Raw genomic sequence first — 25,807 nt, forward strand, 5'->3', positions numbered from 1 at the left:
ACAAATATTTGATTCCACAAGGGAGCACCAGTAGGCTTTAAAATAGTTGGCAGTTCAGTGTACGGCAGTTGTTTATCTACTGATGTGTGTTTTTGGTAAACAGCTTTGCTTTTAAGACTTGGTCAGTGATGCAATGAGTTGTTTTGAAGGTTGATTAGCTGAGGATTGATATCAGTTAACTTTGAAGTTGTATTTTTTTTTAATTATTAGTTTTTAATTAATGATCCTTAATTAAGATTAAAAAAAAACTAAAACAAACAAACAAAATATACCGAAACAAAAAAAGCCTGTAAGGCATTTCTAGGTGAAATACATGCTAAGATTGCCCTCTAGAGGACATTCTGATATATATATATACATTTTTTAAGTATAGTTGTAGGGGGAAGTGATACTTTTTCGTTCTGCTCTCAACTTTTCTTTTGTACCACCTGATTACTAGGAAACTGAAATCCCAGGAGGAAAGGTGTCACAGTATCTCCTACTCTGCTGGCCATGACTTGATTCATCTGAACACAGCATATCGTTTTTACTGAGTATTATGTAGACAAATAACTAAAAGACAACACAGAAACTAGAAGAACAACTGCATATATTACAGTCTGACCAATGTGTGTTTACCTTGATAACCTATTTAACTGCTGTCCTTTTACTTAAGCAGCCAAGAAATTTGCTTAAAGGCCTATGCAACCACCTTCACTACTTTCATTGGTTTGTAACTTCACTATGCTTGCAGTGTAGCATATCTCATTTTGCTACGCTGCTGGTGAACTTGGCTCTTACCTTGGTTTCCTGCACAGTTGGACTTGGCACTTATTGCTTCTTTGAAGTTATCGTGGAGCTAGTGTGGAAAAGCTGATGATCCCAAATAGGACATGGATGCAAATTGTCAGATACAGACATTCATGAGGAAAACAGGTAAATACAGCATATTTTTATTAAATATACCATCTAGTTCAGAAACATACACTGTACTATTGAATTTCTAAGAAATGATGATGGTTAAAACATGCACAAATGGTTCACAGTTGACTCAAGCGTACTTTCTTCGACAGTTTTACTTGTTATTGCCACCCAGTCAATATATGATCTCCAGAATAGGAGATCATTGGGTGGGGGTTACTGCATCTTGTCACCTACTACCACTGTAGTTTCAAAGCTCCATTTCGTTTTAAGTGTTCGTTTCTGAAGGTCCACGGAAGTGCTGAGATTTTTTTCCTTTTGGCTTGTAGTTTTCATCCTGCTTGATCATGTAGCAAAGTCAGAACCTTCCTCCTTTTTTTCCTCGCTTTATCCCTCACTATGGTTAGTAAAAGTAGTGTCACAGCTTGATCACCAGAATTAATTTAAAATAATTCTATTGTGTGCAAATAAATTATTTTTTGGTATCGGTGGGAAAAATAGGGAAGTGAAAATTGGGAAGTGAAAATTGTGTAGTAACTTGCAAGATGTTGAATTTCAAGTAATCAGATTTCACAACAAATCATGATAAAGTTATGATCTGGATTCAGCATAGTTTAAGTTCATAGCCTCACCCCATGTTAAAGGAGTAGAATATAGGAAATGTACCTTAGAGAGTATTTATCAAAGAGCTGAACATCAATCTGTCTTAATGTGCATACCACTTTCCTTTTTATTCAGTGAAAGCAATACTTCCTATACTTTAGCAAGTCTTCCAGCCCAGCCATCTAAATTCAGGCAAGGAAAAATTCTGCTGCAATTGTTATTTTGACTGTAAAAGTTATACGTGCGTAACATGGGGCTGTTCTGCAACTCAATCAAGCTACTGGATTCTAATTGCATCCGTTTGTTGGCATATCTTGACAGCTTTTTGCCAGATACAAAGGTACTGTCTAGCTCTAAAGAGGCTTTTCTGCATTGCTTCCTACAACCAAAAGCTGTTTGGCCTGAATAGAAATCTTCATCTTTAAAACTTTCCGTACTAGATAACTGGTATATTGAAAATAGGAGGTAATCTATAGAGCCACTCCATGAGAAGAGGTAAATATACAAGCAATCCATTCAAACAGTAATTTTAACCATATACTTTGAGTTCTTCATCTACACACTGTGGAAAGAGGTTAACTAGTTGGTTCATGTCAGGACATCCATTTTGCAGAATTGATTCCATTTCACTCATCTTCCTTTTCTCCAGGGCTTGTATCTCTTCCAGCATTTCTTTACCTTTGCCCTGCAAAAAGAAGTATCTGTGTTTCACTAGAAGCTATACAAAATAGTAGAGTTCACAGAATGCTGTTGTACTGTCCTTATTTAACCCTACAGTTGGTAGAAGTTAGCACTACGGCAAATTTTCTTAGATCTTTTCTAATACCTAGAACTCTCCCCACTTCCCTTCCATTCTTTGACTCATGTCCCTGGGAGGGGAGCTGCTCCAGGAATCGAAGCCAGAAAAACTTCAGTGGGCTTATGTCTGTTTTTTAGATCATGTTAACTGTGTAAACAGGAGAAATACTACTGTTAGAAGTACCTGCATTCCTGTTTTACCTCTGTGCCCAACTATCTTTGTGATCTTGTTTTCTTTCCTGCTGTCCAGGAAAATTCCTCTATATATACTGCTTAATGCTATGTTATTTTGGCTGCTTCAGATATTTCTATAGTGCTTGCTACGTCCATGCTGCCATTTAGATCAGCAAAATTAGGCTCCATGTAACTGTTGGGTGCAGAGCTACCTACAACTTACCTGTTGTGAACATGCTGCTAAAATCTATCTGGTTTTAGCATTTGGTACAACTTGTTACTGTATCCTAAGAAGACGTACTAGTAACAGTGTTGCCATGATTGTCAGCGAGATGCTAATTTTGTGGGGAAAAGAGCTCTGGGGGAAGCAGGAGAGTAAGAGGAAAAAGTAGAAACAGAAGCTGAATTATTCAAACTGGGGTTCTGTTCCTAAGGCTGTCTGACATAACATGCATAAGAGGAATCTGTTCATACCAAGTGATGGTGAAAGGTATGAAGGCATGACCTCATTGCTGGTAGAGACCAGGGCCCTGAAGAGTTTTAAGTACTTGTCTCTGGAGCTGTATGTTTGCCTGCAGCTGCTCAACCACTTCTCTGTTGTCTGACTAGTACAGGCAAACGTATGGCCTGTTTCTTTGCAAGATAAGCAGCGCAGATACTTCTCTGGGGCTACGTATAGGGGTACAGCTAGTTTCAGTTCTTAGTGTTAGAAACATGTGCCTGCCAGATTCCAAGATAACTGGCTTCTGGAGCACTACCATGTTCTTAACCATTCATCTAAGGGCATTTAATGATATCACATTAACAAAACGTGAGCAAGAAGCTTATATAAACCACCTGCTTCGACTGAAATCTAATTTAATCAACATACCTTCATAGTTTCCATAACTACAGCAGCACTTTCATGTTTTTTATAGAGCTCGTGTCTTCGATCTGGCTTACTCTGAAAACGTGGTTTCTTCTTGACTGGATCATCAGGACCAAATGTAGGGGAGCTAGTTTTTAATAACTCAGTAATTCCGGGCACAAAAATGAAAGGCTTGAACACAGACCTAGGAAGAGAAAATAGAACGTAGATATTTACTGATATAGTTGTGTTTTAAAAGAGTCAGTAGATTGCTGTATTTTCCCCATGTTTCCTTCTCTCAAGGAAGAAGTTTAAAAAATTAAAGCAAAAAATTCTCCTAATGGGTTTTTAAGTCAATGTGACAGCAGCACGTTTCACTAAGTAAGCTGGTAGAGAGTATTAATGTACATAACAAGCATTACATTCCCCCGCTATTTGATTGTGGGTTCTTTGGAAAATGAAACAAAAATGAATCTATAGTTAGACAAACTGATACACTTTCCATTTAAGTATTTACAGCTTTTTATCATCATGACTTGCTGCCGCATCACCTTGCAGGGTCTGGAGTTCCCGTAAAGAAGTGAATGCATGGCAGATTAGGGTCCTGAGGCAACACGGACACCATGCTTCCAGTTGTCATAAAACCACCTTCCATATTAATGCCACTCTCTTTGTCACGAAGAATTTCCATCATTGTTTCAGAAGTGATAGCGCCTATTTCAGATACAAAACAGTCATTTACACACAGTGCTACTTATACTGCCAACTGGTAAGTTTTCTGCAACTGGCTGAAAAGTAGGCAATGCTGGCCTTACTTTGGCTATATTGGCAAAAAGAATTAAAAAAGCCAAACCATACTTTAACATGTAACATTTCAAAATATGGCTGTTTTCCCCCAAGTATTTATTTCAAAGAGTGAGGTGATAACGAGCTGCAACATTTATGACTTCAAAAAGGAGGATGGAGGGAGGATGATGTTTCCCAGAAAGGTGAGGCTCATATGGCTTGCAAATGGTCATCCACACCATAACTTTTCATGTGAAAATTAGTAGCTTGGATTAAAGGCTGAACTTTCTAAGTACTGTGCTGGAGTCAAGAAGACAAACAGTCATAGTGGTGGTTGTGATCTGTATGCAGATAATGCCATTAGGATGCTTTGAAATGTAAAAAGTAACTGTGCATGGACTTTGTTTGCCTTTGAAAGGAAGCCCTGAGACTTTTTTCTGTGTGCTATCATCTGACCTTCCAAAGCACAAAAGCTTCAAGTTGCTGATCAGAATGATGAACTTCAGTAACTGATTTTACACAAAGAATCAACAGAAACTACAGTAGCAAATCCATTTTTCAAGAAGTGCTGGTGGCCTTTGAGAGGTATGGTACCAAATGTCCCTATGACAATAGTTCTTCCTTCTCAATGGGGAAGGACCATCCATATTTAGTCTCCTTCTGGATGCCTCAGTGAAATTCTGGCTGCATAAAGATACATATTTTAAACTGTCTCACTGCTTGCTCTTAAAATACACAACTGCTAAGTCAGACGTGCCTTTAAAAACAAAACGCAGTATAAACTGGGCAGGATGGATTAAGAAACCAGTGGTTTTACTGCCGATTTAAACCAAATAGCTTCTAGTTAGGACACCTATTTAAAATAAATCTAAACAGAACTGAAGCCACGTGAAGCTGATAACCCGAACACCTGGTGTGATTGTTAAAATGACTCAGGTAATGCCTGAAAATGGGGATTTAGAATGAAAACACCGATAGAATCCCAGCATTGTTATCATACAGGTAAATACAGGTATTATGAAAATGCTTTCAGTATTCAGAACCTGCAATTCCCAAAATGAATGCAGGATTTAGTAAAGCAGGAAAGCAAAAAGTAATTCATTCTGATGTATATGAACTGAACTAACTGCTGAACTTGGTGTGACCGAGCTCAGCCAAATAAGTAAAAGACGCTGGGGTGCAGGGTTACTGGAGTTCAAATTAATTACTTCAAATGAACAAGTGAAGGCAGATGTATGAAAAAGCTGCCAGGTGGATGCAGTTTGAAGTAATAGCTTCTCTCCGGAGAGGTCTGAAAATAAATAAGTTGGTGATTAGGAGCACCTGCTTAGAGTACAGAACATTCTTTTATTCTGCTCTCAGAGTTTCATAAGGTTAGAGCAGCGGTTACAGTGAAATCACAAACATTTAAACAACTATCTTAAAAATAAACACCAGATTATGTCTGTGAGAGCTGTGCTGGTGAATGGGGTCAGATTCAAGATGTGCATAGGGTTCTTTATGGCTGCCAACCTTTGGGAGTCTGTTTTAGCCCCTGCTTTTAGTTCCAGGTCCAGTAGTAATATACAGGATACCAGAACAACTCTGAGTGAGGTCCTATGGACTCTTCAGCAGTATGGTCTCAGTATTGTTACTGTAGCTGGACATTTGATACTGGATGCTTGGTTTATTTTATTCCTCATCACCAAGTTGGCAAAAAATGGACAAAAGCCTCCAAAGTTCAGCATTTTTCCTTTAGGAAAAACATGTTTCTGAGAAGTTCTGGTTCATTAGATCATATGAGAGATTGCCCATGTCAGAGGTTTAATCATTTATGATTTAAATGAATGTAGCTCAGCATGCAATCTTAAGAAATACAAAAAACAATACCTTTGTGTTTGTTTAGAAGTTTATAGCCTTCACAATAGCGGCTTCTGGATGTAGTCATTCTGGCAGTGTTGACATAAGAATACGTGGCAGCAAAATCAAATTCCTTTTCCCCATCCCACCAACCCTTGCTTTTGGCATATTCCTTCAGCTCCGGATGCTCTCTGTCAATCTTGGTTGTGATGGAGAGCTGGTTGGAAATATTCCGCACGCCTCCTATTTGGAAGGTGAAGAAAGAGTCATTTGAATACAGTGAATACTTTGTTTCTGTCCCACTGTTTACATTTAATTCCACTACTACCATCACCAAACTGAATTACTACCATCCTTAAGACTGTACGTACTGCTGTTCTCATCCTGACCTGCTTGCTGTCCTCTGTTCTTCAAGGGCAAAGTGGTCATCTCTGACTCTGAAAAGGCCCTCTGAGAACCTGCTACCCTAAGATGCAACTCGCAGTGCCTACATATACACACATCCATATCCTGAGGTTAGTTTCATGCCTTTGTGAAGTGGTAAATGAAAACTAGACAACCACCACTTGTCACCACATTCAAAACATTTAACGAGAGCATCATCCATACCTTCTACTTTTTCCGCTGCCCAATGTTTTCCTGATGTCTCCAGCACCCACGCTTCCTTTCTGTCAGCTATCAGAAAGCTGTTATGGTACGTAAAGGCCATGTGGCTCTCCATGCAGTTTCCTCCCTGGCCATATTTTTCTAGCAAATCAACTATGACAGTAAGAGCCTTTTCAGCTGTGTCCGCTCTCTCGAGTCCAAGCCTAAAACAGAAGGAAGGTGTTAGCTTTGGAATTACAAGCTTGAACATAACTATTCAGCATGAGTACTTGGACTGAACTGGCATGCACAAGTAGCTGTCATTATGTGGAGTCTTGTTTCAGATCAGTTTTGAAGGGAACAAATGTGCCTGATAACCTCCTTGTCAGACTCTATTTCGGTGTGTGACACCTCTCCCATCCCCAGCTCCTGGCAGGAAGGAACCAGCTGACTGCTGTGCCAGTAAATACTTATTTTTAACAATGGCAGGAGAGACAGACGTGCTTCCTGCATGCAAAGGCATCTATTTACCCACGTAACTCAATACAAACGTTTTGAACTCAAGTTCTGAATCCAATCCCAAAGCAGCGTGTGCAGACCTTACGAGATCCATGCCCAGGAGCGCCTCGGCATCGCACACCTCCTCTCGGCCCCACACGGCCTCGTTCCCGATGCACACCCCGTGCTCGTTGGCGCCCATCTCCGCGCCCCACAGCCATGACGGGCGGCTCAGGACCACGGCGTGGGTTCGCTCCACTTGCTCAACCGTGATGTAGGTGCACTGCAACGAGCCGCGGCAAAGACACCGCCTTTAACGCCGCCGATCCCGAGGGCATCCCCCCACGTTCTCACCCCCGGGGGCGCTTCCGTGATGGCTGCTCACCTCCAGCTGTGCGCCGGCCGGGTGCGAGGCGGCCGGGACGTACAGCACCTCCTGCACCTCGTCCGACGGCCGGTCCGAGTTCTTCCCGAACACCACCCGGCCCCTGACAGCGGCGGGCGGCAGCGCCACGAAGGTGTCACAGGAGCGGGGCGGTGTGAGGGCGGCCATGCTGCTAACGGGGAGGAGCAGAACGGCGCCGCGCCCCGCAGGAAGGCCCGCCCGCCGGCCCGGAAGGCCCGCAGCCAGCAGCAGAACCGCGCCGCTCAGCCGGAGGGTCGCTCCTCGCCGCAGCCATGGGGAAGTCGTTCGCCAACTTCATGTGCAAGAAGGACTTCCATCCCGCCTCCAAGTCCAACATCAAGAAGGTGAGCGGCTCTCCAGCCCGTCCCGGCCGCCTGCTGTACGGCTCCCCGCACAGATCTCCCGGTGGCGTTCCCTACGTGTTGTCTGAGCTTCCCCGTGCTCGGTCTCTAACGTTGTTAAAGTTTTAGCTCGTCAAAATTATACTTTGGTGAAAGCTGAGTTTCAGGGCGCTAAACAAGTGTTCACGCGTGGTTGCGTTTGACAGTAGGTTCTTGTCTGCTTGAAGCAGAAACCTCCTTGTTTTAACTAGGTATGGATGGCGGAACAGAAGATTTCCTATGATAAGAAGAAACAAGAAGAATTAATGCAACAGTATCTTAAAGAGCAGGAGTCCTATGATAACAGGTGAGAGCCGCTGTTCCTGAGCTACTTGAAACGCTGTTTCTTTCTCACTGTGGTAGTAGATGAGGACGGTGGCTGGAAAACTGGCGTCTGATTGAGCAGAACTGAAACTGCTTTTAAATCACAGAACCACGGAACTGCAGGGATTGGAAGGGACCTCAAGAGGTCATTGAGTCCAACCCCTGCTAAAGCAGGTGCTGTACTGTACGTTGCACATGTAGGCTACACATGGGTCTTGAATGTCTCCATAGAAAGACTCCACAGCCCCTGTGGGCAGCCTGTTCCAGTGCTTCATCACCCTTACCATAAAGAATTTTTTCTGCACGTTTGTATGGAGCTTCCTATGTGCAAGTTTTAGGCAGTTGCTCTGTGTCCCATCAGTACATGTGACTGAGGAGAGCCTGGCCTCATCCATTTGCCTCCCACTTCTTTTTAGATATTTATCAGCATTAATCAGGTTCCCCATCAATCGGTGCTACAAAGAACAGGACAGTAGGTGACCTGGTATGGCAACATTGTGATGCAGAAATACATTTCAGCTGTGATTGAAATGTGTGATCTTTGGTATGCAGTGGAACTTGCAAAAGCATTGACTGGGCTCTTGGATTTTTTTATATTCAGCTCATTAACAGATGGAGAATTTCTATTTTTTTTCATTAACTAAAACCTATGCTAACGCTTTATGTATCACACTCCGAACTCTGTCCTTTTCTTTTAGGTTGCTTATGGGAGATGAGCGTGTGAAGAATGGCCTTAACTTCATGTATGAGGCCCCACCTGGAGCAAAGAAAGGTACTGGGGTCTCTGCATGTGGGCAGGCAGAGCTGCAGAGCTAATGTTGCTCTGAACAAATAACTACAGTGGTTTAGATGTTAGAACAGCATGGTCATAGAGGGGTAATGCTAGAAGGTGTTGTTTTTTGTTTTCCCACTAGAAATATACAGAGATGGGTCATATTTAATAATTTTGATCATACAGTGCTTTGATTTCACTCAAATGGAGGAATATTTAAACAACAGTTCAGTGTGAAGGGAAGATGCAGCAGCATCAGAGGTTTTGTGCTTGGCCAGATGTGTTTCTTTAAGATATTATAAAGCACTGGGCAAGAAAGACCAGACCTCACCAGCACATTGATTCCAGCAGCACAAACTGTTTTGGCCAGCTCTCCTTTTTAGAAATAGCGAGTTTTAAGTTTGCTTAAAACTTCTGCCTGAAATTCAGCTTGATCCACCTGAGGCGTGGGAGTCTGCAAAGCAAGAAGTTAATTAGCTGCTGTCTAGTGAATAATGAATGCCGTATGACCTATCTCTGGTGGGCCTGGCTGTGACTCTATTTAGTACATTCATGAGCAGGAGTTCCTGAACGCCTGGTGGTCACATTGACACCGTTAAGTTTTAGTGACTGATAGATGCAGGAGTAAGAGAACATCATTTGTAAGAATGCATTTTTCCTGTTTGAATTAAAACCCTTGGCAGTGCTCACATGGGTTCATTGTAGAGCAGATTTTGCAGTTATTAAACTTCAGAAATACTTGAAGTAATCCCTTAGGCTCAGAGCAAATGTAATTTTAAACTGATGACTTTTGCTAAAATATCTTTTGTTCAGATTTTACTGCAAAGTATGGTTGCTGGTTTGGTTAAAAGGTGAAAAACAGGTTGTCCTGTAGCTGTTGTGCTGACCTACTGAGACAAGAGGACTCAGTAAAGCCAGCGTGTGGCCCAGGCATGCTGCCCATTCTTTCTCTGGAAACCAAAGAGAACTTTGCAGCATTGCTGTCCAACCCCAAGCTATTGCAGAGCTCCCCTGGCTAGAATTTGCAAGTTTCTGTGCTTGTTCATCACAGCAATGTAATGTTAACAGATGAGCAGGTTAGTATATACTAGAAGCACATACAGGTTAGCATGTACTAGAAGCTGGTTATTTGTGTTCTCTATTTTAGTTAAGGTACTGTTGCATTAGTATATACTTCAACATGTTTTGTTTCCAGATTGGGCACCGGCTGCATTTTATGTGTATGATTAATCTATTGTTTCTTTTCTTTTCATGATTTCTGAAATTTGGAAGAGGAAGCTAAAGAGGTATTTCATTACATCATTTCATTGTGTTTTATACCCAGAAAGTGGAAGTGTATTGAAAAAACTCAAACTTGCCATGTTTTGTGTTTTGTAGCAAGAAGGAGAGACTGAATACAAATTTGAATGGCAAAAAGTCGCCCCTCGAGAAAAGTAAGATGTCTGGATTTTATCCACAGAGAATTAATTCTTTAGTTTACCTTCCATAACCTTTTCTTGTTTCTTTTCAGTTTCATTTTGTAGCGGGTCATTTGTGTAATCATTCATGCCAATGCAGTTAATTAGTATAAAGCTGTAAACCTGGAACTGTTTCCTTGATCAGCTCAGTTTTGGTTTGAATTTCATATCCAGATTTGAAAATATATCAAAACTAATGTATACTATTAAAACGAGTGCTTAGCAAAAGTGTAGCTCAGAAATGGGTCCTCTTTAACTATGAGTGGTCTCAAAGTAGTTTGGTGTGTGATGGTTTAAAAAGCCAAGTGAATTTACAGTGTGTTTGCTTTTCGTGTTTGTGTAACAGGTATGCAAAGGATGACATGAATATCAGAGACCAGCCCTTTGGCATCCAGGCAAGTCACGTACATTTCACTCTGTGTACTGAGTGTATTGCAAATGTTATCTAACTGCAGAGCAGCCACATGGACTTAATTTTGTTGTGTTTCTCAGGGAATCTGAAAGCATTTCTTCTGCCTAATAACACAAATGTTTCTGGTAATGATAAGTTGTAATGTTAACTGACTTAAGCCAGTGTTGTTTGTCTTCTTTTATTACCTGCTAGGTGCGAAATGTGAGATGCATTAAGTGCCACAAGTGGGGCCATGTAAACACTGATCGAGAATGTCCTTTATTTGGCCTTTCTGGAATCAACGCGAGCTCGGTGTCTAGTGATGGTTCAGGTGAGCAACAAAAGCCTTTCTGAGGGTCTGGATAAAAATGTGGGGAAAACTTCTCAGGTTTTATCTTGCAAATTTTATCTTCTTTCACGAGGCTGATGAAATGGGGGTAAGGCTTCTTATTTCATATGCTCTATCCAATGTTTCAGATCATTTCAAATGCTAGGGATCGCATTTTCTGGTTAGTAACTCATTGTTAGAAGGATCTGTAAAGGCTGTTGCTGATGATTCTTCCTGTGACAAAAGTTCAGAAGCTGCAGTGAAATGGTTTACATCAGGGTGAGAATACCTGTTAGCAAATAAATACTCACATAATGTATTGTCAAAGACTGTCCCAGTTCAGGTTCAGGCAAACTGCTCTGAAGAGCTGTGGTGTATCAATATATTTTAGTTCATCATTTGGAAAAATTGAGGTTTTAAAAATATATATATATATATAAATGGAGGAGTAACAGAAACTGAGCTTTTCAAGGCCTGGTTTCCTCTCCTTTCAGCTGGTTGCTTTGTGAATTATTTTATTTATTTATTTTAAATTAGGTTTTAGTAAAGAAGTGGATGTAAGAGTTCAAATTAAATGCTGTTTGCTTTGAGTGCTGTAAGTTGCCTCAAGTTTGTAATGCTTTTAATGTGTTCAAAATCTTGGTCTGCTAAGAGATACCTGATAATGTGGGTGAGTTTTCAGACTTGCTGTACTTCAAGGTTGGTTTTGCAGGGCTATCACTATGACTGCACACTTGTTAACACTTATTCTTCCATTTCTGCTCAGGATACCTGTTTTATGTAGTAGCTCTTAGTTTTATTTCACATTGGGCCTGCAGACAGTCTTGCCTTTCAGAATTATACCACGCAGATACTTCATTTCTCTGGGATGAGGCATAGAAGACTTAAGTTGAAGGAAACAATGCCTCTTATGCTCCCCTGCTTCTAGGCATTATCTGATGACTACACCATTGTGTTAGCAATCCCACAGTTGACATCCTCAGCCTTTATATTCAATAGGTTCTAACATTAAATCACTTCCTTACCTCATTCCTACCTTAGACAAAACTGTGCTTGGAGCACTTGGTGGGGGTAGAATTATACAGTGCAACTGTTACACATCAGGTGTGCTTTCATGCCGCAGAACTTTTTTTTCTTCCAGTTCAAATGATGCAGGTAATTTTTAAGAGTGTTTGGCTGGGAAACCTGAAAATATTTGGTGCATGCTTGCACCAGCTTGAAAATGGACATGTTATTTCTAATATAGGCACTATGCAGCATCAACATTAGGCCAACTGCTTGCTTCAAATCCAACTGAACTAATTATCTAGATGCAGGAAAGTTGGAATGCTGCATGTTTCCTATGGAGAGAGATGCTCTCCAGGCAGCTTTCCAAACAGTCATGCTAAGCCTAAGGGAGGGATTTAATGCGCAGGATGAATTTTGTGCTTAGGAAAAAGCTGTAGAACTGTTTATATGTACTCAGACTGTGCAAATGACCTCATATTTCCAAGCTGGAAGACAGTGTGCTGTGCTGAGCACAGTCTTTAGCAGGCTGAGAGGAAGGATTTCAGCAAGTAGGGGCGGGTGACAGATCAGGGTTTGTATATATAATTTGTAAGGCACTGTGATCTTGGGTTTGAATAGTCAGCTGTAATGATACTACTGCCTTCTCATTCTTTCTTTCAAGAAAACCGTGGTAAAATTTAAAACAATTGTAAGTTCTTCATTTAATAGCAGATAAGAGGTTTATAAGAAGCGGTAATATCGTTAATTAGATCAGCAGTAAAAAGGTTGTCTGCTTTTTCTAATCTCAGGCGTGCAATCCTTTCATCGGCTTTTCTAAATCTTCATCTGATTTAATAACCAGCTAAGTTATGCTCCTTTGAGGACTTCTGGAGTTTCCATGACTGTGAATGAAGTATACAGTTAAGTGAGAACACAGATTACTTCATTCAGTAATTCTCTTAAGACTCATAATTTATGCATACGTTAGGTGAAGCTTACATCTCATATACATATAATTTTTTTAACTAAACCCTGAAACTAGTCTTATGTTGTATGGGATGGAGGATTAAGTCCTTGGCTTTGTGCTGCTGAGAGCCCTACCCAGGAGTTACCACGTGCAGATCTGCAGTCAGCTCTGTAAACTTAGCCTTAGCTGAGGGTAAAATCAGTCTGTCAGAACAGTGTTTTTACATTTCCTGACAGGGCATTGCAATAAAAAAGCCAAAATCTTTCATGTTCTGATCAACATCCCTTTCCCCCTTACTTACACAGTATAATCTTGCTTTGACCATTTCTCTTCATTGCTGTTTCCTTTCATTAAATCTATCCAATGCTTTTTATGACCCTTAATGCTGAACCAAAGTGCACCTCTGTGAATGTTCTTGTCTTCCTCTATAAAACACGGTTCTCTGAGCTCTGCTTCTTCCTGCTTCTCTTTATCAGCAATTATATCCGTTACTGTTCCTAAGCTGCTTATTCATAGTTTGTTTTTTTCCTGATTATTTTGTAGTATATTGAAAGCATGTTCTACTGTTCCATTCTTACTTTGATTGGCATAGAAGGAAGAAACTACTACTTAAAGCAAGTAATGCTTTGAAAGGTTAGGAAGTAATTCCTTCTATGGGAGCTCCATCTCTGAAAGCTTGTTCCTAATTTGTGTGTTAAGAAATGTGAAATGTAGGTATTGTCTCATAAATGAAGAGTACAACGAACTGACTGCCAGGTTAGACCACAGCAGTCCTTTCTGGTGCCCAGCATGGGGCTTGAAGGGTTGAGATAATGATGGATCTGACCAGAGCATGTTAAAATTGTTTCAAGCTTGATAGTAGCATAGTAGTTGCTGGTCGTGGTATTGATTCTTTCACTCCCAATGTGGTTTTATTTGTTTTCATGGTTTCTTAGTTCCTTTCTTGTTTATCATTGTTGGGGGCTGGCCTAAGGTTGCACATGGTTTTGCCAGTTTGTAGATAGCACACACTCATATTACATCAACCATGAAGTTAATGTATTTGTAGTCAGTACTGCCGTCATCATAGCAATTTGGGAACCTTACTGTGAAAGCTATTAACAAGCTCTTTACTTCAGGCAAGTTAAAATAGGTTTTGAAATATTTGAATGCAGCTGGGATGTTCAAACTGGCACAGTCCTATTGCTGTGTTTTCTTCATGGTTTTATCCGTGGTTAAACAACCATTGCAAAACACCACCCAGAGATCTACCCTGAGGCAGGATGGCTGTGGGTGGCAAGGTGTGTGGGAGGATATGGGTGGGTATCTATCACAATCTCTGAATGGTTTGGAATTCACCCCTTATCAAATGTAGAATCCTAAAAAGCTGACAGAATGTTTTAAAAAGGTGTGCCCTGATCCTGGCAATGCCAAAGAGTTACAGCTTGCTGCACTGTGTTGGGGTCTGGCCTGTGCCTGTCAAACACTGTTCAGCACTATTCTGTGCCCTCAAGAAGTAAATGGGGTCTTCTGGGTCTGTCCCAGCCCCTGCAGCAGGTCCTGTGACTGAACCAGAGAGCCAACAGGAAGCAGAAGCAGCCTGTCCCTGTCTTGCCTTTTCCTCATCCAACAACTTAAAATGCACAGTTAGTGCATCCTGACATCCTTGCGATTCTTGATGCCTTATTGCCTGAAGTCTTTCAAAGTAGTCTGGACTGTTCTTAGGAAGACCTTCTGCTGCAGGTATGAGAAATGCACATTTCAGTTTTAATTGCCAGTATTGTTTCCTTTGATACACTATAAATGATGCATCTCAAGACACGGAGAAAACACTGAATAGTGCTTAGTGCAGGTGCAGTAGGTGTTCTGTTCTAACTTTGGCCTTCAGGAAGGGAGCAGAGTAAAGTACCTTATTTGGACTCAAGCTTTTCAGCCTCGAGGGAAATGTTTAATTTGAAATGAATGAAAACAAAAGTTTATTGGATTTAGTTGGGTTATCTGAAGTTCTGCTTTGTTTCTCTTTGAGGAGAGAGGTACAGTTCTCTTAATTCAGCAGAAAGGTACTGGTCTTTGCATTTATCTCATGTGATGGCTGCATTGTCATCTTCTTTTCTGCATGTCATCCCAAACAGCAATCTCTGAGCAGTTCCAGTGTTGAGTATCTCACACAGAGACCAGTCGCTGACTCTGCTTCACTCAGGTGGAGCCAATGCAGGGCTGCAGCGTGCTTGGCACAGAGCTCCGTTCTGTTTGAGTGAAGACCTCTATCTTTCAAGATCTAAAATACACTGCAGTGCAGCAGCAAACAGCAAAATAATTACAATCAGTCCCTTAGCTTAGGCTTGGTTATTTTGCTTCTGGGACTATTTTACTAATCTAGCAGGTAATTCATACTAGAAAAAAAAATAATAATCTTATCATTAAAAAAGCGCCTTTTGAATAATATCTCACCGGTGAATAGAGATTATTTCTGCAATAAGGCAATTTCAGTGGATGTGGTTAGCATGGGATAATCACACCCCTGGGGTACAGCCTTGTCTGTAATCTCCCAGGAGTGTAATTATTTCATGATAACTGCACCCCCTGATGTTGCATTATTTCCATTATGAAATTCTTAGTTTTAGATATAAAGTAACTTACTTTGATCACTGGAAACTGTGAAGTAGTGTTAGAATGCTCCAGCTGTGACACGTACAGAGACCAACTTATAAGATTTACTTCTCCTTTACAAAGTTAAATTAGGCAATCAAAATGCTGCTTTGGGCTAAACTGCTTTACCTTTTTTTTTTTCTTTACTGGTAAAATCCTAACTTTCAAAGTTCAGGCAAGATGAAAGTATCTCTTGTGGTTCTGACTTTACATACAGCTGCGTATATATGTGTGTATGTGCACATACAGAGTGTGTGATATATGGAGCAGAAAAACATCACTAGCATCTAAAAGTTTGCCTGTATAATCCTGTATTTTAATTGTTAACCAGCAACAGCTGTTGGTTTTGGTGTTTTTCCATGCTTTTTGCTTGTTTGATATTATTAGAACACAGGCTCATGGGTTTTACATGCAAAAACTTTTGATGTAATGTTTTTAATTCACTTTGACATTGCCTGTAAGTGCTGTGGTCAGATAAATCAATCCAATCTGATGTTCTTGGCCTGTTAAACCTAGGCTGGGTAGTGCTGGGCATCATTCTCTGTTGTGAACTGCTGTTGCAGTCAACCAGCTCCATATATATTCTGTCCAGTGAAGAAGCGATTCTGCAAAATGATTTAAATATTTATGGAAAATTGAGGCAAATAAAAGTCAAAATGTGACTGAGTGACACGTACGTGTACCTAGAGTCTGACCTTCTACCAAGATGAGAACGCTCTTGGTGTGTTAGCATAAATGCAGACTTCTGAAGGCTCATCAGCACCTCCTAAAGCTTGTGCCACCTCTTTGTGTTACCTGAGTGTCCCCACACACACTGTGCTTGTCTGTCACTGATCTTCAGCTTCTTTGGGGTGAGAAATCCTTTGCCTTAGAGATCATTGAAATTGTCAGCCATGCTAAGACAAGAAAAATGAGATCTATGTCTGTATTATGAGTAGAATCTCCCTGCAAGTTTTCCAGCAAGAGATGCAGTACCATTTTGTTTTCCCACAGATAAAAAGTGCCTTGTATTGGGAAAGCAGGAATGGATTTAAGTGTTCTCTTGAATCTGTATTAACAAAGGAGAGGTATTTAAATATGTTAACTGCGACCATTTGTATAAATGGCCATCTGCAGAAATGCAGCATGTATGAAACTTTCCTTTGCGGTCTGCAGCTGAGACCTTTGATTGTGAGCAGTAGGAGCCCTAACAGAACCTTCACGTAGTTCAAGAACTATCTCGTTTCAGAATAATCCTCCATTTACGCTTCAGAAGCCTCTGTATTTGGTGTGAATGGCATTTGAGTAATAAATATGGATTCCTGTAGCAGTTTGATATCAGATTTAAATGTTTTTTATTTCTTAAAAATTGAAGATTCTCTGAAATGGCCTGTGACAAAAGCACGGCAATGTGTTACATTCACTTAAACTGCAGACGCTCTGAAGAAAAGCTAATTAAAAGCCAGAGGTTTTGTATTCATTGGTTTCTCTCAATGCCAACTGCAGCAGTTGCTTTGAAGTGTAAATATGGTCTGAATGTAGTCATCCCCGAAAGAGATGGAAAAATTATCAGTGAAAAATGATCAGTTCTGAATTAGTGGAGGCTGCATAAACTTGCTGGGTTCTTCACTACCAGGGTCACGATCATATAATTATGATAATAGCTCTTTGTCCTTTAGATAAATGAGAAGTGTCTACTCTTATCTCTGCCACAACTGCGGTGAAACTTGACAGAAGATATGGCGTGATTAGGCTCAGCCTGTAGTTCTTCCCCATTTTTGTTAAATTTCCTTTTAAGCCACCTGAAAAAGAACCTACAAAACTGCATGGAGAGCACAAAAAGTATGTGGGTATCTTATTGACAAACCTGTCTCATAATTTTGAAGTTAGGTTGTCTTTTAAAAGCAAAACTCAAAAAGCCTTGTGTCTAAATGGTACTCCCTGCCACCGTGCAAAGTCACATTCTGATTTCAGCCTATACTCACCCTTCTTGTGATCATTTGCTAAGGCAACCAGCAGTGTGGTTTTACAACACTTATTTAAGGTGAAAGAGCTGTTTGCAAACTTGCTGGTGTATGCAGGTCTATGGTACTCTGCCTACAGACAGAACAGAACTGGGCATTTTTTGTTTCCTTTATATTCCTGTTTGGAGACTGTAGCATGCAGCTATGCTGTCCTCAGACAGCAGTTATGTACTGGCTAGGGTGATTTTCCCCCGTCACAGGTTGGAATGATGGTTAAAGCGTTACAGCTTCTTACCTCTTTGCTTTTCATATGTATTCTGTAATAAAAATCTAGATAGGAACTTCATTGATTGCAAAGGATAAATGGGTTTGTTTATCTGTACTGGTGACAGTAGGGAAAGCTTTTATCAGGAAGTTGAGCTGACGCTGTCGAGGGTATGTAACACAAGCAGAGAGACTGAAAAGTGCTATCTTGGTGATAGTGGCAATCACAGTATTATGGTCTGTCCTTACTGCCACTGAAACCCTTGTAGAAAAAGTGGTATTTAATCACAGTTGTTATGAAAAAAGGTTTTTAATGCCCTGTTCGCTAATATTGGGTAATTTGAAAAATGTGCTTTAGACATTTTAATGGCGGTCTGCTGGATGGCGTGTTACAGCTAGTATTGTTCTCACAAGGAGGAATCCTTTGCCCATGCTCATTAGAGGAAACATTCTGGCAACAACAAAGCATTACACGCGCTCTTTGCATTTGTGGCTTTGTGAAAAGTACAGACAGAATGGAAAATGACAGTTTTGGCTATAGGTAGCTCTTGTTTCTGGGCTGAGAGCGGGGGTAATAATGTGGGGTAAGAGAGCCTGCTGTAAGCTGGGCGGTCAGTAATTGAAATCCAGAATTATATTGCCCCCTGGTTGTTTAATAGAAGCAGAATTGATTCTGTTAAATTGATCTCAGTAAAGTGCAGTGAGAAATTGGAGAGCTCTTTGTTATAGAAACAAACTGGCAATATGTTGTAGAAGTCTTCGCATGATATCCTTGTGAAATCCAGCATAATGGATGCTCACGTGGGCTTCAGAAAAATTCTACTTACAGCTCTACTGTGTATTTAATTGCATGAATATTATAGAGGTGCACCAATAGCTGTCAAACTAAGGTTGCGCTTGGGTTGTACTTTGTGGAGACTAAAATCCTTCTTTCCACACTTCATTGAGTGGTTTGAGTTTTCAGGTTTAATGTCCCAACCCGGAGGTAACCAAGCCTTAAAACCTACCTTAAATGAAACATAAGAGAGGGTGAAGGTATTAAAAACTCTGAGAAGTAAGAAGCAGGGAGAAATATTTGCTTGAAAACAGTATTTCTTAAGGCTGTGAAAAAGATAAAAACTGTGAAAAATGAAAAGGTAAATTCAAGAAAATAAGCTTGGCAGATTGAGGAATTGCTACTTAAAAATAGCAAGGTATTCTATTTGATGGAGGCCAAATTAGAAACAACTGAATTCATAAATCGCTTTAATCTTAAGGTCTTGTTTGTTTGTTTGGTGTAACTTGTCCATGTCCACCAGACAGGAGTAACAGTGATGTCAGCTGTCCTTGTTACGTAGTACTGTGTTGTGTCTGAACCATTGCAGTTGGAGCTACAAATGCATCTCCTTGATGCCATTAATAAATATGGGAGCAAGGCTTCTGTACATTTGCTTTAGCCTTGTTTGCGTTCCTTTTAAGCATGTCTGTTATGTGTGTGGCTGTGCTGATCCTGGTGGGAGCAGGCACTCTAGCAGGCCACCTCTTTGCTTGTGCTGGTCAATGCTTTACAGCACAACTGCAATCAGCAGGGCAGAAATACACCAAAACCAGTAACGTTGTGCTTTCGTGATTGGCTTTTGATGTGGAAAAAATGCAAGAGATCCTGAAACATTTCCTAAGTTTTCTCTTCTTCATTCTTCCTTAATGTATCAGCCTGTTTGTTTCTGTGAATAGTGTGCTATACAGGAAAAGAGAAAATGCCTGTTCAGGGAATGATGTGATATATTGATAATCATAGCGTTCAGTTAAAGCCAAAGAGCCAGGTGTGGGGTATGTAAGTTACAGCAAGGCCAGTGTGGTTCAGACAAAGCTGCTGTGCCTAATCCCAAGCACCTACAGTAATGTGAGGCACTGCACGCTTTTGGAGCTGAGAGCTGTGAGTAGACTTAGAGTAACAGTGCAGAGACCCAGCATGTCTGGAGGGCCCTAGAATGAGGAAGGACGTAACTGATTTTTCCATGCATTTATTTTCTATCTGCGTACCATGTTTCTGATGATGGTTACTTTCTATGTTTGAGTTCCAAAATGTGTGAAGAATTATGAAAAGCACCTTATTAGTGGCATAGTAGCAACGTGTTTTCCCCTTGTGTTAGGGGAGAAAGAGGCTCTTAAAAGTCTTGTTTTATGTTTTTTCTTTAGGTTTTCTGTGCTTTTTGTGCTATAGCAGAAATACACTTACCTAAATATATTGTTTTCAACATGACAAAGTTACATAAGAGAATCCCCTTGTACTTAAAGAAAAATGCAATTATTTTCTATTCTGAATCTCCAGACTGCTGTTTTAGAAAATCATATCTGATTATTTGCTCAGCAGAAGATTATTGAGTTGATTTAGCTGTGATTTTACTTAACAAAGCTTCAACTGAATTCCTACTGTGGAGTCCAAAAAAGGTAGAGAGATATAAATGATACATTCAAACTGTGATTTTTGTGAACAGGGCCATCAATGCACCCCTCGGAGCTAATAGCGGAGATGAGAAACAGTGGGTTTGCACTGAAACAAAATGTACTGGGGAGAAACTTGACCGCAAATGATCCATCACAGGTAATGATCTTTTTACCAGTAAGCTGAAAATGTCTATAAATCTAAATGTGATTGCTTGTGAATTGCTACTTAATGTTTTCCAATATGCATATCCATAGGAAAGCTGAATAGCTGCACCAGTGGAAAATCTCCAGAAACTTACTGTGTTTTCCAGCTCTGTTTTAGTCACAACCATGAATCATAAGTTACCTTTTTTTTATTTTAAATCTATCTGTAAAAAATTAAATACCTCCTTTGGGTGGCTAGAAATTAGATTTTTCATAAAGGAGTGGCTGTGGGTTTTGGCACTTAGATGTGGCGCAATGGTGGCCTCCTCATGAATGTTTGCCCAAGTGTTACCAGGGCTGCTATAGCCAAAGATGTTCTTGCTTAACTGAATATTGTTATGTCTGTTATTTCTGAGGGAGAAAATATTTAATTGTCATTACTTAGACTGCATAAGATATATTTAAAATAGAGGCAATTTGATAATAATAATGTAAAGTGAATAATTTGCACACGTTACTCGAGCGAGCTGCTATGTGATAACCTATGGGAGGATAGTCAAGATGCCATGACATCAAGTTTCAACTAGAGACAGACAACAGCCCTCAGCTGGTCTTGAAACACCGCAGTCAATCAGTAATTCCTTCTGTCTTCACAATTGGATGTATGTAGGATGCTCCAAAAGTAATGCTTGCTATTTATTTCCATTGAAACAACAACAAATACGAAGAGCACGGTAACCCTATTTTAAAAAGCAAATTCTCAGCTACAAAACACTGTTTTTCAACATGGTCACCACCATTAGCTGGTTCACACAGATGAACTGATTGAGATGCTCTTCATTTTGTGGTGTGACAGCTGTGCATGGCCATCTGGAACATGACATATCTTTCATGTTGCTGTCATCACTGCTGAAACACACCACCCACCAGCTCACTGTGCTCACATCTGCTGTTTGATCTCCATAAACATTGAGCAAGCATCGGTGAATGTTATAAGATGCAGTTTTTTTATGTATGGAGGGGTTCAGTGACACACCTTTGCTCAATGCACACTTCCATGTTAGGCCCCATTCTGTCAGACTGCCCCTCTGCTGCCATCTGTCACAAGGCAGCAACATATAATGGACTGTTGGTGGGAAGGTTCAGCCTCTACTGCCACACCACCAACATCTGCCTTTGACATCATGGGCCAACATAATAAAATAGGAGGCAGTATTTCTGGAGCAGCCTTTGTAATGTATGGTTAATTGGAGCAAGGTGATACCAGTACTTTAGCCTTACGTTAGGTGAGATATTTCTTGGTTTTGGGTTGGTTTTTTTCCTTCTTCTTTATTTTATTTTATTTTTTGGAAGAGCTTTTTAATCTTTATTTCCCCTCTTAAGTGTGGCTGAAATAAAAACCATTGCGGTGGAGCACTGTAGTGTACCAGATGTACATAATTTGAAGATCTGAGGGTCATAAAGTAGCTATGCTGTGTTGATTGCAATACTGTATGCAGATTGTATGATTACTGTATTTTGCATTGCTAGAACACTGTATGAGCATTTAAGCGCTAATAGCACAACAGTAAGGTAGATATGTTAATACCCATTTTCCTAATGACAAAACTGAGACAGAAAAGTAATTTGCTTAAATTACTCCGGGTTTGAGCAGGACTGGCATCGTACCTATTCATCCAAGCATGACAAAAATGAGGTGACTTATCCTGGGGAATTGTGTGGGCTCCAAAATAGGCTCATTTTTATTAACTGTTTCAGAAATGCTTCTTTCCCTAGCAGTGATTTTTTCATATGTTACTAATAACTTCTGTTGTATAACCCCACGTTACAGCACCTACTCAGCTTGGAGACAGAATGTGGGTGGGTGTTTTTTTCCTTGCAGCAAGTACGTTGCTTTTCCCAAAGAGTCTTCAGTTGACTTGGTAATGCAAGCACACTTGTGCCTGTGCAAAAAGAAGGCATGCACAGATGCATCACTTTTAATACAGTAATCTGAATGGGGAGGTTGCCTTTATCCAGGGACTCAGTGTTGTATTACTTTCTTGTAGGAATTTGTTGCAAGCGAAGGAGATGATGATCCAGAAGTTGAGTTTTTAAAGTCACTGTCAACCAAACAGAAACAGAAACTTCTAAGGTAAGTGCAGTATTATGTGGAAGGGCTCTGTGCCAGCAGTATATATGGGCCCTATATACTCATCTATGTGCCCTGTTTCTCATCTAACCGGGGTTCGGAAATAATAACTGGCTCATTGAGGATGATTCCAAATCCTGTTTTAAAATATTGTTTTGTTCTCCATTGCTGACAGTATTTTCTTCCAGAATTAAATGTTTGTTTACTGGTTTACAACTTGGCCAAGTATGCTGTTTTATTCCACACAGTTGAAGTGGACCTGACCTTGCAACTTGTTGTCTCAGTTGAGGCGTGTTGATGTGCTTTAGAATCATAGAGTCATAGAATTACTCAGGTTGGAAAAGACCTCGAAGATCATTAAGTCCAACTGCAGCCTAACCATAGTACCCTAACTCTAACAACCCTCTGCTAAATCATGTCTCCGAGCACCACATCCAAATGGCTCTTAAACACATCCAGGGACGGTGACTCTTAGGGTCAAGAGTTTATAGATTGCTGCTTCAGCTAAGCCAGCAGAGGGAGCTCCTCGTATTTCTGTCCTTCTAATAGCAAGTTAACAGCATTTTCGTTATTTGCTTCTAACCTACTGATTTCATATGTCAGGTGACTCGCAGTATTTTCCTCTGTTCATTTGCAACATTATCTTGAAATAATTTGAAATTGTGTAAGAGCTACTGCCAAATGGATCCCATACAGGTATCACTGGTTAAAACTGCAGTCAGCTTTCAGGGCTAAATTAAAAACCCCACACGCTGTGTCCATGGAGAGCAGAAGGGGAGAAAGGTAAATTGCGAAGCAGGTAACTGAGTAGGTAGGTTCATATGGTACCTGTGTATGTAACCAACCGTCCATTGAAAAGATTGGTCATATTCTATGTTTATTTGAAGTAAGGAATGTATATGTAGTTTGATTGATTTGAAACAGTGTTTTGTTTGAACTTCTGCTGGCCCAACACAACCGATCATAAGAGTTCATGTTTTCAGAAAACGTTTGGGTACTTTACATTTTAAGAGTCTGAAGGGATCTTTTCAATAGGCTGCAGGTAATGTCAGCGTTCAGTCACTGATTTTCTGAAACACGTAAGCACAGCAAGCATTTAGTAATGAAAACTTCTGCAGAAGCAGTTAAATGGCAGCCAGTGCATGTGCATGACAGGGTGGTGTAATTGTGGCTGGGACATCGATGTTCCTGCTTGTGAGAGAAGGCATTAGGGAAAATATCAGCATTATTTGCCTGGGGAACTCTGAGACGTAGGCTTTAAAATTTCAGTTTCTATCATTAATCGACAGTGAAGGCTAATTGCTTTTTTTGCCTTTTCAAAATCTCTTCTAAGCGTGCACTAATAAAAGCAGCAGTGATGTTCCAAACTGTCTCCAGCAGGCTGACAATAAGGAAGCACTACAATTAATTACCTGTGTTCCTGCTGGTAAGGCCACAGTGTTGTTCTCTATTTCTTAAAAGGAAGGGATTGAGAAACCATCTTCTGACTACTCTTAGCTCAAGGTTAGCAGCTTAACACGCTTTAACATACTTTGCTGGATGAGGATTGGGATTCAGTGCGCTTTTATGGAAAATAGTGTATTTGCTGTGTAGTGAAGTCGTCAACTTTAAAAGACAATGACTGTAATTTCGAGCATGTTAACAAGTCTGATTGCGTTACTCTCTTGTTTTGAAAATGAAAGGAAATTGGATCGTCTGGAGAAGAAAAAGAAAAAGAAAGACAGGAAGAAGAAAAAGCAGCAAAAGAAAAAAGGCAAAAGTAAACACAAGAAACATAAGATGAGCTCCTCTTCCTCATCCTCCAGTGAGACTTCAGGAAGCAGCAGCGGCAGTGAGACCGACGGCAGAGATAAAGCGGCACAAAAGAAGATGTATTCTAAGAAAAGAAAAAAAGAGAAGTTTTCAGAGGCCAGCAGCAGCGATTCAGAAGGAAAAGCGAAGACTAGGAAGGAAAAACTTTATGAAGATCTCTCCAGTAGTCACGGTAACAAGGACAAAGATAGGGAGAAGTATAGACTTTTAAAGCAAGATAGTTCTGCGGAGAACAGCAAATGGAGCTCCTGTGAGGGGGAAAGAAAGTCCAAAAGCAGATACCAGAGAGAGACTGAAAGAAAGGAGAGGGATAGCAGGAGCCGGAGCGCGGATGAGAGGAGAGGGAGAAGCCCTTGCGCAAGTCACAGCAGTCACAGGCAAAGGCAAAGAAGAAAAAGCCCGAGTCAGAGCCCTGGTGGAGAGCGTCACAGGAGGAATGGAACCAGGAGCCCCAGCACAGACAGAAAGGAGAAAAAATACAGGGAGAGCGATGGCGACAAGTGCAGTAAAGTAGAATACAGAGAAAGGAGCAGAAGCAGAAGCCGAGAGAGGAAAAAAAAGAGATAGTGTGGGGGACGGGTGCGAACAAAAACGTCTCCTTAGTGAATACCTGTAATAAGGGCTGGGTTCCACATTACTCTTTGTTTTCCAACCTTTTATCTAGCGTTTCCTAAACAAAGCCAACAGCGTCATTTCTATGATGTTACAATATCTGTAAATTAGGACAAATGTCGCGGTGTTTTTTTTACTGTATATAAATATCCCTGTTGGCAGGTATCTTATGAGCACATGCAGTAATTCCTATACCTGAGTTTTAAGGTATTCCAGAGCGGCGTTTGATACTCCTGAGTTCTGTCGGTGGCCATTTCTGTTTTGCTGCAGCAGTGAGGGGAAGCAGAAGGCGATAGGGAAGAATCCTGGGGTATGTGAAACGGTAACAAAACGTTTGAGATAGTTGTAAGTAAAACCCCTGCTTCCATTTTCAAAACATGATGTTGTAGAGAGCTTGGTCTTGTTGTTGTTGTTTTATACTGCACCATTTCTTTTCCTTAAGATCCCCGCAAGAGATCAATTTCATGAGTTAAAACAACAGAGAGACATAGTTCACATAAGTGTGTAGCCAACGTTTTGTGACCTCCTGCAGCGTACAGCTTGGTCAGGGCTATCTAAACGTCTCGAGCCCCCGTTGGTAAGTGTCAGTACAATGTCAAGTTATTGTTTGATAAGCTCTCAAAGACATGAAAAGAATATTTACTGCCTCAACTGCTGCGGGTGTTTCATTGTTTGTAGTAGGAAGCTCATGTAAATATCCATCCTCTTGCTTTTTGTGGAGCAGACTTCTTTCTCTTGGTGACTGTTGTTTGTTCACACGCCGTTATGAACTCTGGTAATAAAATACCTTATTATTTAAAAGCA

General features: G+C 40.6%; 2 protein-coding genes across 2 annotated transcripts; one reads left to right on the forward strand and one right to left on the reverse strand.

Moving 5' to 3' along the window:
• Positions 1-903: 903 nt before the first annotated feature.
• SCRN3 (secernin 3) lies at positions 904-7,608 on the reverse strand. The gene is made up of 7 exons (XM_015868427.2): positions 7,416-7,608; positions 7,132-7,313; positions 6,557-6,756; positions 5,978-6,190; positions 3,874-4,036; positions 3,347-3,527; positions 904-2,188 (listed from the first exon to the last, which is right to left on the reverse strand). The coding sequence occupies exons 1-7, from the start codon at positions 7,581-7,583 to the stop codon at positions 2,033-2,035; spliced, it is 1,263 nt and encodes a 420-aa protein (XP_015723913.1). The 5' UTR covers positions 7,584-7,608; the 3' UTR covers positions 904-2,032.
• Positions 7,609-7,623: 15 nt separating this feature from the next.
• CIR1 (corepressor interacting with RBPJ, CIR1) lies at positions 7,624-25,807 on the forward strand. The gene is made up of 10 exons (XM_015868426.2): positions 7,624-7,780; positions 8,029-8,123; positions 8,839-8,912; positions 10,185-10,198; positions 10,290-10,345; positions 10,716-10,764; positions 10,974-11,091; positions 20,355-20,461; positions 22,497-22,582; positions 24,262-25,807. The coding sequence occupies exons 1-10, from the start codon at positions 7,709-7,711 to the stop codon at positions 24,956-24,958; spliced, it is 1,368 nt and encodes a 455-aa protein (XP_015723912.1). The 5' UTR covers positions 7,624-7,708; the 3' UTR covers positions 24,959-25,807.

Source organism: Coturnix japonica, chromosome 7, assembly GCF_001577835.2.
Source record: "Coturnix japonica isolate 7356 chromosome 7, Coturnix japonica 2.1, whole genome shotgun sequence".
NCBI classification, from domain to species: domain Eukaryota; kingdom Metazoa; phylum Chordata; class Aves; order Galliformes; family Phasianidae; genus Coturnix; species Coturnix japonica.